This window comes from Somniosus microcephalus, chromosome 3, assembly GCF_052327205.1.
Source record: "Somniosus microcephalus isolate GS21.2 chromosome 3, FLI_Smic_1.0, whole genome shotgun sequence".
Classification (NCBI taxonomy): domain Eukaryota; kingdom Metazoa; phylum Chordata; class Chondrichthyes; order Squaliformes; family Somniosidae; genus Somniosus; species Somniosus microcephalus.
Window position 1 is genome coordinate 61,180,479 of NC_140989.1, and position 13,484 is coordinate 61,193,962.

At 44.5% G+C, this 13,484-nt stretch overlaps 1 protein-coding gene across 3 annotated transcripts in view; it reads right to left on the reverse strand.

Moving 5' to 3' along the window:
- Nucleotides 1–682: 682 nt before the first annotated feature.
- Nucleotides 683–13,484, reverse strand: part of mta3 (metastasis associated 1 family, member 3) — a 383,768-nt gene continuing 370,966 nt past the window's right edge. For 2 of the 3 annotated variants that reach the window (XM_085980717.1, XM_085980708.1), the window contains exon 22: nt 13,043–13,187. In XM_085980717.1, the coding sequence (XP_085836843.1) occupies nt 13,176–13,187 (12 nt within the window). In that variant the 3' untranslated portion in view covers nt 13,043–13,175. Of the gene's footprint in view, nt 13,188–13,484 lie in introns of all 3 variants that reach the window. The other variant, XM_085980730.1, reaches the window with a different exon arrangement.

Sequence of the window (13,484 nt, forward strand, 5' to 3'; positions counted from 1 at the left end):
ATGCTTGGTACACATGTCGTGGTATCATGATATCACCACCAGTGTAATCCTGACAAACGCATGATGGGTTTTGGTGATGCCATTGTGAACGGTGCCTCCAAATCCAAAGCAAACTTGGAATGATTTGCTTTGAGTTCGATTACTGGTTTGTGAATGCACCCCAAGTCTGCAGATGACACAAAATTGGGGCAGGTTTGTGAATGCACCCCAAGTCTGCAGATGACACAAAATTGGGGCAGGTTTGTGAATGCACCCCAAGTCTGCAGATGACACAAAATTGGGGCAGGTTTGTGAATGCACCCCAAGTCTGCAGATGACACAAAATTGGGGCAGGTTTGTGAATGCACCCCAAGTCTGCAGATGACACAAAATTGGGGCAGGGTTGTGAATGCACCCCAAGTCTGCAGATGACACAAAATTGGGCCAGGTAGTTCGAACAATCGGGAAGAGACAAACCAAACATAAAGGATCCAGATAGGTTGGGAAAGTAGGCTGATGAGTGGCAAGTGGCATTTAATAAATGGATGTTAACAATGCGATTAAAAACCGATAGGCGCAATAAGAGAAGGATCTGGCAGTATTGATGGAAGCTCACTAAAATGAGCAGTGTAGTGTACAGACATCTTGTTTATGCTACCTAGTTATGACCTTATCAGAGTGTATTTGAAATAAAGGCTATACATCATGGTATTTTATTTTATTCCGCATGTACAGTAACTTAATACAGAAATAAAATTTAACAAAGTATAGGTACAAAGATGGCTTCAACTTTATTATTTGTCAGTCCTGTACAAAGCATTTACCACCTGCTAAAAACGGTAACAGCAGAACACTTGTATTAATCTCTCCCTTATAGAAGAAACGTTTTTTTAATAGAAAAAATAGGCCTGTTTTCACTATTGCCAAAGCTAGACCTGCAGGAAAAGGCAACTTTTGTCATTTCTAAGCTCAAAGATATGGTCAGCACAACAGGTATCTGATACATTACATAAATCTGCAAGACTTTTTTTTTTGCAAAATATAGCCAGTCCTTAAATTGTTCCACATACTGCAGCTGAAAATAAAAATTATTCCGCCAAAGAATAAATTGTGAACTTTTTGTAATCTTCAGTATAGAACACAGGTTTATATCACAACACTACAAAATAATTATAAATAACAACACATTCTGAAGTAAACTTAAACAAATATAGAATAACAAATGTTCTGTTTCTTTCTCTGTACTGGAGGTGAGAGAAGAGAATGCAAGGATAGTGATGGTTTTACTTTCTTTGGTTAGCTCCCTTCAATGTTTTTTCCCACAATAGCAATCAGTATTTATTGAGAATCCTTGACGTACACTTTGTTAGATTCTGCAGTTACATGATAGGTCTCATAATTCACAATGTATCCAAGCCAAACAGGCATTCAGCTCCATGAGCTGCCGACCTTAAACTGACAGGCCTGGAGTTCCTTCCTTGGGCCCAATCGAGAAATAGTACTCGATGTTGTGCCCGTCTGGCCGAAATTGCGTCCAAGTTTCAGCACAAACTAATTATCATAAGTCCGAACATAAAATCACTCATGAATCTCCACAAGCTAACAACGTGATTGAAACAGAACTGGAACAGAGCCTCAAGGTGCTTGGGTGGGCTGGTATAAAAGGTGAGGAAAAAAAATTCCCCTTCAGAGTGAGGCTGGAGACTGCAAGGTAAGCAGCACTTCCCTCTCTGTCCTGCAAACTTTTACATCGATTAATTTAAATTGCCCTGTTGAGATTCTGAGCTGTCTCTAACTTTTCCCCTCTTACAGATGACAGAGCACAGACACCAGCAACAAGTCTGCCTGTGAGAGGGCTTCCAATTTTACTGAGGACGACCTCCATGCCCTCCTCGATGAGGTTTGGGCTATATATCAACGTTGCGGTTCAGGACAGTGCCATGGGATTCCCATCCCCATTCCCCCTGCCCTTGGTAAGGGCAACCATTCTAACCCTCTGGCTTTCTCCCCGCAGGTTAGAAGAGCAAAGGCTGCTACTTTAGATGACTTGGAGAGGGGACAACTCAGAAGAGGAAATGGAGGTGAAGGAGGGGGCGAGTTTTTTTTGGGAAGATGAGGCGGAGCAGCTTTAGAAGGAGATGGGGGGCGGGGGGCTGGGGAGAGGCCCCTGCCTTCATTATGTAGTTCACGCCCATCGAGCTGGCAGTTGAGGGGCTGACAGAAGGCCAAGGCTCCATAACCACACTCCTTCCTGAGAGTGCAGCCTCACCCCCACCATCAGGCTACCCCTAAGCAATCCTCACCAGGCACCAGCACGGACAGTTAACTGTGCTGAAAGAGTAATTCAGCACTGGGTTAGCTCCCACTACTGGGGATGGGGGAAACTTGGGAGGAGGTGCAGGATGCATCTGCCTCTCCAGAGAGACTGGCCAGAAGATGTCCATGGTGAGTTAGCGGAGCCTGACTTGTTGGCTGCAGGCAAGAAGAGGTGCTTACTGATGGAGCATCAAAAGGAAATGAGGACCCTGGGCTCCATCAATGAGAACATGGGAAACCTTGCTGGCTTGGCCTCAGAGTCTGCTGTAATGATCAGCAGCAGCATTGCACAGGCAATGCTACAGCTCCAGGAGCCCATACAGCGGTTGACTGCTGCTTTAGGATATACAGCAGGTCCCGTCAGGGGACGACGAAGTAGAAGTCAGGGCCCCCAACTTTTTGCAGGCTCAAGCTTTAGCTCTTCCAGTTTTGGGAGACAGACTGGAGGGCGTGACGAGTCACGGCTTTCAGCGTCTCATTGAGGCCTTGCAGGATCGGACAGCTGCCATCGTCCAGCCCATCAGGGTGTTAGGTACGGCCGCAAATCAATACCATACCGGCGGGTTGGCTCATGTGGTCCGTGTGCTTGATGCTTCCACCTCCCATAGGTGCCAGCACCATCCTGGACTCCAGCCTTACAGCAGCAGGCACATAGTCAGCTGAGCATGGCAGGCTGTACAAGACAGCTCAGGATTTCAGTCCAGGGATGCAGGCAGCAGCAGCCCTGCTCCAGGAGCAGATGGCTGTAACAGTTGATGAGGTACAGGCCCATGGATCATTAGACCAGCATCCAGCCACCACACCCCAAGTAATCACACTAAAGTTAAGGTTTTGGGTATCAACCCTTTGTCAAACCTCACGCTTAGACAAAGAGTCCACACCTGAAACCTTAACTCATCTGTTTTCTCCTCACCTGCTGAGCGTTTCCAGCATGTTCAGCATTTGTTTCAGAATTCCAGCATCTGAAAACTTTTCCTTTATGCTAACCTATGGAAGCTATTGTATTCGGAAATCTGGGTTTTTAGGAATCAAAAATACTTTCATTTATGTGAATAATATACTTAAAGTAACTCTACTGTAAGTATCATTATACAAGGATTTATGCTTTAAGTAATGTAAGTGAAGATAAAAGAATGTTCTGTCTACAATGAGAAACAAAATTTATTTGTAAGCATCCACGATCAAAGTGCAATGTTAAACTTAAACCTTTTAATCAGCCCTTTCAACTACTGAGGGACGATTTTAACACGAAAATAAAGTAATCACCCAATTCTGCAAGCAGCCAAGCGTCTGAAGGGCAGTTAGTTAATTAGGACATGTATTGTTGCTTGTATCGTGTCCACTTACAAAAGGCACTACAATTCGATGAGAAGAGAATTGCATAGGAGTGCTTGGATTCTGTGATTTTCATCAACTTCCTCCTTGACACAAGCTGCAATTCCACCCAGTTTGCACCGGACACGTTTTCTGATGGGCAGGGCCAGTAGTGGAGGAGGCACCCACCTCTAAAAGGTAGACACTTTGTTTAAATATTAATATGGGAGCAATGTTCTCCAGCATGGTACTTCATGCCTTTCTGGCGTGCAGGACCTCGCACCTGATTCGCACCCATGTGCCTTTTCAATATGTTGTTACTCATTTTCAGCACTACACTTACAAGTATGCCTGCTCAAATGAATTTTCTACACCAATTTACAACCATAATCATTCAATACTGCAATGTGTGGACACATCAACTTGAGGTTTTTATAATACCGTTATCAACTCAAAATATCGTGTTCTGATGGAAGACCAGTCCCGATCAATTCTCTGATATTCTGACTCAAAGTTACAAAACATCAACCCATGGCGATCAGGGACAAATTTTTCTCTTCAGTACTGTGGCGTCAGTTAATAATTAAACTCAGCCCTACACCTTGCAACACGTCTGTATTCTGCCAGTTTAAAATCAGTCAATTTAAACATTAGCTTGAAAGATGCTGTGAACCATAATATCAGACAACATGCCAGTATTCCATTAGATGTGATACTTATCTAATGATGTCACTTGCAACTTCATTGTTCACATACCATTTGGTCAGCTCCACTTATTGGACAAATATTGTATCACATTGTATCCTGACAAGCATCCTCTATATGGTGGATATATACAAATTTGAATGAAATGTTTAGTTATTAATCCGCAATACAAGGATGAGTAGATATCTTTCAAACATTGGTTCTCCTTTACCCGAGCTAGCTGGCACCAAATAAAGCTGAGGAATAAAGGAACTAAATATGCTCAAAATATCTTACCATCCACTGCACATTGTGCAGATTTTGAAATGATGGCAATATTTGACAGAACTAACAGGCGGCCAGTGATTCCCCTACCATTACACTCAATGGTTTAATGATCGGCTGACTTGACTGCAATAGAAAAAAGACTTGCATTTATATAGCGCCTTTCACGGCCACCGGATGTTCCAAAGCGCTTTACAGCCAATGAAGTACTTTTGAAGTGTAGTCACTGTTGTAATGTGGGAACCGTGGCAGTCAATTTGCGCACAGCAAGCTCCCACAAACAGCAATGTGATAATGAGCAGATAATCTGCTTTAGTGATGTTGGTTGAGGGATACATATTGGCCAGGACACCGGGGATATTTCCCCTGTCCTCCTTCGAAATACAGCCATGAGATCCACCTGACAGGGCAGATGGGTCCTCGGTTTAATGTCACATCCAAAAGACGGCACCTCCGACAGTGCAGCACTCCCTCAGCACTGCACTGGCGTGTCAGCCTAGATTGTTGTGCTCAAGTCCTGGAGTGGGACTTGAAGCCATAACCTTCTGACTCAGAGGCAAGGGTGCTACCCACTAAGCCACTGATATTAATTACATTATCTAATTGTTTGAAAATACTATGAAATTAAGTATGATTTTGGCACATATCAGTCACATAGGCCCCGATATTAATGCAAAGACGGGTACCGAGTGGGAAGGGTGAGCTGCATGAGCAAAACCTGGAAGAAAAATTAGCGGGTCAGAATCACCGACTTGATTGCCCAATTAAATTTTTTCCTTCCGGGTTTTGCGTCTCCCAAGCTGCGCAGCGGACGTGATGTGCACTTGCATGGCGCAACGTCAATGGAATTTGGAGGAGCCACAAGGTTTTGGAAAGAGACGGTGAGAGGTATTTAACATGGAGTCACGATGAGCAAGGCCCGCACCCAGATTTAAATGATGCTTCCCCTGACTTACTGCTGGGTGGAGTCAAAAGCAAGAGGGACATAATTTTCCCCAGCAATGGGAGAAAGAAACCTGCTGCTCTCACTACGAAGGCGTGGTTGGAGGTGGATAAGGAGGTGAGCGGCAGGAGCATTATGCCCATGTCTTGGATGTAGTGCAGGAAGTGGTTTAATGATCTAACCAGGACAGGAAAAGTGAGTACATTTGCTGCTTTACCTACATCCTGTGGTGTATAATTCTCCCCCACTCTGTCATGCCAAGCATATTCCATCACATCACTCCTCACATCTACATACATTTCAACAGGACTCATCCTTCACTTTCTATGCACTACCTCACTTCCCCATTTATCCAGTCACTGCTGCCACTCACCCCAATCCTTATGCAATGTGATGCATCTGTCTGATAGTCTCCCTTACCAAATGCACTGCATCCATCGTGTGAATATGTGACCTTCATTCACTCACAAGTCTGTTCTTTTGCCCCTTGTAGAAGAGAACACAGAACGCAAGGGGGAGGACAGGAAGTGGCCCACCACAGCTTATGCAGCTCACAGATGCAGAGGAGGAGGCCATGGAGATAAGTGGCACATCTGCGTCCCTGTCAATCGTAGATGGAGTCTGGGACCTCGCAGATGCCTGGTGACAGAATTTAAAATATCTCTGACACACATGCTGACTCTATTTCATCAATGACTGAACTACGAGAAGCCTGAGTATGGTGATTGTCAAGATTGTTACTTTGCCAGGACTAATTCATATTCATTTATTTTCTCTTCCAAAGGTTTCACGCATAGAGCAAGAGTCTGTGGATACACATGATGACGATTCCTCAGAGGACTTCACGCCTTCTGAGGGTGCACGGTCACAGGACGTACAGCGATGCACCAGTGCAAATACCCGCACTTCAGTGGGTCCACTTAGACAGATGGGTTTTCAGCTTGGATTTTAAAATTCACAAGTGAACATAAGCAGAAACTGGTGACAGGAACAGCGGTGGAGAGTCTGCGTCAGGAAGCTCAATCCTCTCCAAGCTCTGCTCAGCTGAACACAGATGCTGAACCCTGGGGGCCATCACTGAGAAGTAGAATGATAGAGGTACAGCTGCAACTTTGCGAGGTCTTGGTAGATGTGCCACGTGCACTCTCCACAATAGCGGAGAGGATGGAGGAGTCCAGCTCCAATGGTAGTGGATTGGTGATGCAGGTAATTGCAAGATTGACTGCCATGGAGAGAGTGGTCGCCTCCATGGAGCTTCAAGCACGGCTCTCAAATTAGTCTATGCAGGCTATGACCACGGCCATGTCGGAGATATCTGCCGCTTTCAACAGGATGATAGATACCTTACCCGTGGCCTTACAATGTGTCACTGATCTGCACCAAGCTGCTCTCCAGCATAGAAACATAGAAGATAGGAGCAGGAGTAGGCCATTCGGCCCCTCGAGCCTGCTTCACCATTCAATGCAATCATGGCTGATCATCCAAATTCAGTACCCTGTCCCTGCCTTCTCCCCATATCCCTTGATCCCTTTAGCCTTAAGAAATATATCTAACTCCTTCTTGAATATATTTAATGAATTGGCCTCAACTGCCTTCTGTGGTAGAGAATTCCACAGGTTCACCACTCTCTGGGTGAAGAAATTCCTCCTCATCTCTGTCCTAAATGGCTTACCCCTTATCCTTAGACTATGACCCCTGGTTCTGGACTCCCCCGCCATCGGGAACATCCTTCCTGTATCTAGTCTGTCTAGTCCTGTTAGAATTTTATAAGTTTCAATGAGATCCCCTCTCATTCTTCTAAACTCCAGCGAGTATAAGCCCAATCGACCCAATCTCTCCTCATACGTCATTCCTGCCATCCCAGGTATCAGTCTGGTGAAGCAGAGTGGTAGGAGTGATGTGGTGCTAATCCAGGAGGGGGATGATGGCGAAAAAGGATATGGAAGTGGAAACTCCATTCAAATCACTCTCACTTCTCACCCGTTGTACCCTCATCAGCCAGTACCCGACATGCTGCTTCATCTCCTGATGGCTGAGTCCGCCCCTGCAAAGGTGCAGGTGGAGCAGTCTTTGGCGGGGCCCTCAAGGGCTCCAAAATCAAGAGGGCGTAGGCCAAAAGCATCTCAGCAGTCAGGACAGGGATCGGAGCAGCCTGCCTCTACCTCTCGTGAAGCCATAAGCGATTTACCATGTAGGAGTGATAGGAAGTGCAAGAGAAAGCTATTGTAATTCACCAAGGGTGTGCACATGGGTGTTTGACAAAATGTTATGTTGTTCAGTTTCCTTTTTTTATATAATGGCACATAAAATTTAACGATTTGCATCATTTTCATGTCTTGCCCATTATTGTGTCCCAAGTGCCAACCTGCCCTTTCAGTTGCTATATGATGAATGCCAATACATGACGAGACCCATTGGGGGATGTGCAATAGAAAGAAAGACTTGCATTTATATAGCGCCTTTCACGACCACCGGATGTTTCAAAGCGCTTTACAGCCAATGAAGTACTTTTGGACTGGAGTCACTGTTGTAATGTGGGAAACGCGGCAGCCAATTTGCGCACAGCAAGGTCCCACAAACAGCAATGTGATAATGACCAGATAATTTTTTTTTTTTTTTTTAAGGAGTATGCTTGGTTGAAGGACTGTTTTGTGCAAAGGGGAGTTGGGGGTGGGATGGTGATGAGAGCAGGTTGGAGGATTTATTTTAAAAAAAAATTCCTGTGTGAATCACTAGCTGAACCATCAAGCTATTAGGGTATCCATGGCAGCAATGTACGCAGCTGGTCTAGCAATGGGTGCCCCATCTTCATATTGCTCATCGTCCGCCTCTTCTTCAATGTACTCATCATCAGATGATTGATGAGCGCCTCGATCGTCCCCCACCTCTAATGCTCTCTGCTGCGCAATGTTGTGCAGGACGCAGCACACCACTATGATTCTGGACTCCCTGGCTGGCGAGTACTGCAGGGCGCCTCCAGACCGCTCTAGGCACCTGAAAGACATCTTCAACATGCCAATGGCTTGCTCAATGACACACCTGGTGGTAACGTGTCTCTCGTTGTAGCGTTCTTGCGGCTTACCGGTGGGGTTCTTCACAGGTGTCATGAGCCAAGAGGGTATCCCTTGTCTCCTGCGAGCCAGCCCTTAACTCGGTTTCCTGGTATAAAGAGGTTTGTAATGTTGGATTGCCACAGTATAAAGCATCATGACAGCTGCCAGGGAATTTGGCGCACACCTGCATGAGACTCATCTTGTGATTGCTCACAAGCTGTGCATTGATGGAATGAAATCACTTGCAGTTGATAAAACCTCCTGGTTGATCTGTTGGTCCTTGGATTGCCATGTGTGTTTAATTGTTGGCACCCTGTACCTGTGGGAAACCAGCCAGAGATGCGAATCTAACAGCCTGCTCATTCTGGCTATTGTTGTCGTAGGGGACGTTGACATAAGTCAATGCCCTGGCAAACAACCCATCCGTTACCTGCCATATACATTTATGTGCAACCAACAGAGATCTGAGATGTCCTAACTCACACCAAGTCCTGTTCACCCACCACGCCTGTGCTCGCTGACCTACATTGGCTCCTAGTCCAGCAACACCTTGATTTTAAAATTCTCATCCTTGTTTTCAAATCCCTCCATGGCCTTGCCCCTCCCTATCTCTGTAATCCCCACAACCCTGCGAGATATCTGGTCTCTTGAGCTTCCCCGATTTTTTATCGCTCTACCATTTGTGGCCGTGCCTTCAGCTGCCAAGGCCCTAAGCTCTGGAATTCCCTCCAAAATCTCTCTGCCTCTCTTTCCTCCTTTAAGACACTCCTTAAAACCTACCTCGTTGACCAAGCTTTTGGTCTTTTGCCCTAATATGTTTTTATGTGGTTTGGTATCAAATTTTGTTTGATAATGCTCCTGTGAGGGGCCGAGGGACGTTTTACTATGTTAAAGGCGCTATATAAACACAAGTTGTTGCTGTTGATGTCTCCGGTGGTGCACTGGAAGCAGCCAGCAGCAAAGAAATCGAGGGCAGTGGTGACTTTCACCGTGACGGACACTGGGTGGTAACCAGGTCCAGCAGGGAGCAGCTCTTCTTGAAGGAGGTTGCAGGTGTCTGCGCCCACCTGTCATGTTAATCTGAGCCTGCGGAAACACTGTTCAGTTAGGTCAAGGAGCTGAGCCTCTGCCTGTAGAGCCTCTCGTGGCTAGAGCCTCCTGTGACCTCGGCCCCTCTGTTGCTCTCCTCACTACTGTTCTTCACTCTGTTCTCCAGATCTGCGTTGTGCCCCTGCCGATACCACCACAGCTCGGCCTTGCTGTCGTGGATGGTGATTGTCTTCCTTGTCCGATCGAAAACATCCATGGTGCCCCCCCATCCTGATGTTGCCCGTTTGAAAGCCTCCAAACTTCTGAAACACGTCTACGATCACAAGAGCTCTCTGCAAAACGTTTGCCAGAGGGAACTGAGAAAGCAGTTGTAAGCACTGAGCCTTTATTCATATTGGGCAATCAGAACTTTAAACACCTGCATGAAGTGCTGCTCAATCTCACCCCCATTTCACTGGCAAGTTTCCCGAGCCCTGGGAAACCCATGCTGGAGGTGTTAAATTCAAATCCTTGTTAATATCTCTTCAAATGCATCTCATTAGCATGTTATAATGATCGATCTGCATGTGATAATGACCAACCCGCCTCCGGTGAGCAGGTAACTCGCACGCACCCAAACACACCTGGAGGCGGGTTTGAGAATTTTTTTTAATTTTACCTTCCCACCCATCCAAAACCCACCCGTTCCTGGGGGTTGAAATTCACCCCCAATAGTTTCAGTTTAAGAGGCAACTGAATTCAAAATAAGTGCAGTTAGGTTCAAAGAAAACCTAAAGGAAGCTTAAAGCGGGGATGCCGCGAGCTCACGATCAGCTTAAATGTGCAGTCACCATCAAAATAAATGGAACCCATGAAACCTAGGCAGCTCTTTCCTGACAGTAACATCACGAGAGTAGCCTGGAGAGATGGTGACCCAATATGACAGGACGAAGCTGGTTTAAGATGTTTGACATTTATGTTAAAATGTTATGGAATTTTTTTTTTAGGTTTAGACATTCAAACAACTCCTCCCATAGACTTTCTTTACCCTTTAAGGGCATAGAGCTCAAAGAAAAACTGATGGATGAGTTTCTTACCCTGAAGAAAGCTCTTTTAGGAAGCAACAAAGCTGTGTCCAACTACCTGGTCATTTGCTTTTCGGGTGCCCCTATCATGTTGCCTTTGTAAAATAAAAAAGTTCCTCTTCCTATAATGGAAGTTCCAGAAATCTGATCTCGGTATTTCAAATACTACATTTCAAGTTTCAATTGGCCAAGCACTATCCATTTAAATTTAAATGAGGAGAGTTGCACCAGATGAGTTCGAGATGAAATGCTCCAATAGGTGACTATCTATAAACTTGTCCAGTGTGTCAACAGCAACAAAGAGCTCTCTACAACTGTTTGAGGTTGTGCAGTGAATTTTTGAAAGCTGAAAAGGATCGATCAAACAAGGCAATTGAACAGAGTAGCAGAAACTGTAATGATGCAGTGATAATAGACTCTACCTGTACAGCGCATAAATATCAAGGGCAGCGGGAAGTTGAAGGACTTGACCTTCCTCTCCCTTAGTTTCCTAGGTTGGGATTGGGAGAGAAGTATTACCTCATTTGCATTGTAAGAGAAAATGGTGCTTTAGTTTTGTTTCACCAAATAATTGAAACATGCAAAGGGTCTCCCACCATACAGTTTAGGTAACAAGTTACAGCCTTACTCAGTACAGTTTCTCTGCCAATTTGCGTCTGATACAGGATACATAACAGAAAGCAGTGGAAAATCTGGATTACCTCACAAATGAGGAAAAACAAATGTGATAAAGTCTGAAAATAGATTCTGAAGGCCTTATTAATATGGGTTAAAGTTAGTATTCAGTATGCATCTGCTTAAACCAGATTATTAAAATACAAATTTTGAACTGTACCTGCATTAAAAATTACGTATTGATTCTGTGAAACAACTCCACACTGAAGAAAATGAAGCTTCTTCTGCAGCGCCCTGTAGATGGTGCCACCAAAGAAAAATGTGACCCTCCACGTGTCGCTCAACAAAAACATACCCAGCAGGATGAGAGTGTATCTGCGGTAGATCTTAAAACTGCTGGACAACACAGGATCTTCTCTCTGTCACTCTATCAAACGAACGTTAGTACAAACCACTCAGGTCCGATGTTGCCACAGGACAAGAGTCAAAGAGGTAAATCTTCCATACACACCATTAACATAAGTATTTCATTGAATGTTAAACATTTCAGCTCATACATATCTATCTGGTATTCTGGATTCAGTAATAGCTTTGATCACACTTCCTACTGAGTTTTCTTTTAAACATATGTGAAAATGTATTTGAAACAGCAGCCGCAGACTTTATTATCCTTAGGTGCTAGATATAAATATTGCTAGGTTTCTCCATATGTGAATTTTCCCCAATTTTTAATATTTGCCTATTGAAGTCTTCACACATAGACATAGCCATGACTACAGCTCCAGCTGTAATCTCCAGTACTCACAGCTCAATCAGTTAGGGCACAGACCAGATATCAGTTTCGAACTGGCAGTTTCCCAACATATTGCTTAATTAGCTGAACTGCCACTCATGCTACGGTGAAGCACAAATTGGTCGACATCTCTGCTGGACTGATACTGCCAACGCCCAGCAGGATGAGCTCTATTGGAAGCCTCGCTACTGAAAGAATCACAAATGGGGGCTTTCACTTCCTGATGCTAAGCATGTTTGAAAGGGCCCTATACACACAAGTACTTTGCGTTTCTTGCCTTAATAAGTTGCAACAAAGGATTTTTATCTGCGTGGCTGCAAAAGTTTAAATTCATGCAACCGTTAATTTGTATCCACCTGAAGTTGCTGATACTAAGAAATCCTGGTGCTCTGATTTAGGATTTATCCACCAGTGAGGGAATAATATTAAGAGCAGACCTTTTCAAAACTCGAGGCCCACAAAATTTTAAAAGGGCAAACCGGCAAACAAGAAGTATAAGCATAAATAGGACTGGGTTGTCTGGACTTCAACAGCCCTGAGGCACAGGCCACAGTTTGGACATCCCTGATCTATGTATACACTGACAATTACTTCTAAAAAGCATGTTAACAAATATATTAAAGTACTGCAGTGTTATTTGTATAATCAGTCTAATGCACAAATGAAATATACAAGACGGTAACATATTTGTTCTCACCATTGTCCTGATAGCGCTAGGAAATAATATAAATGAAACAATAGGTATGTTTGCTGCTGGAGAGTGTGGCAAAACAACTTTGCCATCAAAATGTAGACACTGGTTTGTTCAATCTTCTCGACACCAAACAACTGACAATAATGTTATAAAGGCCTGATAGGAAATCCATGTGATCTGTAACTTCAATGCTCTATTCTTGATAGCCTTGACTGTTTGACTCAATCCGCTTATTTCATGTTCTCAGTCCGTAATGACAATTGCTTCTGCAGTGCCAGGTCGCTTGTATTGATTAGAGGAAGTAAGAGAGGGTTGAAGAGATGGCGCGACAACTGGGAGGCAAGGTCGCCTAGAAGCTCTCCTCATCTCAGAAGGTGACAGAAGTTTACGAATCTTCCTATGTGAAAAAAACAAAAGATTCCTGCGTGGTTAAAGATCAACACTCCAAACATTAACTCCTCCCATCATATTGCAGTGCTTCCTCTAAATTTCCCTCTTAAAAATAAACACAAGAAGCTCTGAACTACAGGATATAAAATGCAAAACTATGGGAAAACTATTGTGGGTTAGACACTGGTCTCTCACCACTAGGGTCTGATTTCGAACCCAGCCAAGATTGTTGGCTGTAAGGGGCTTATGTAAACGAGGTTGGACAGTCTCAATCCAGTTCCTAGAGGCTTTGGGCTTACAGCAC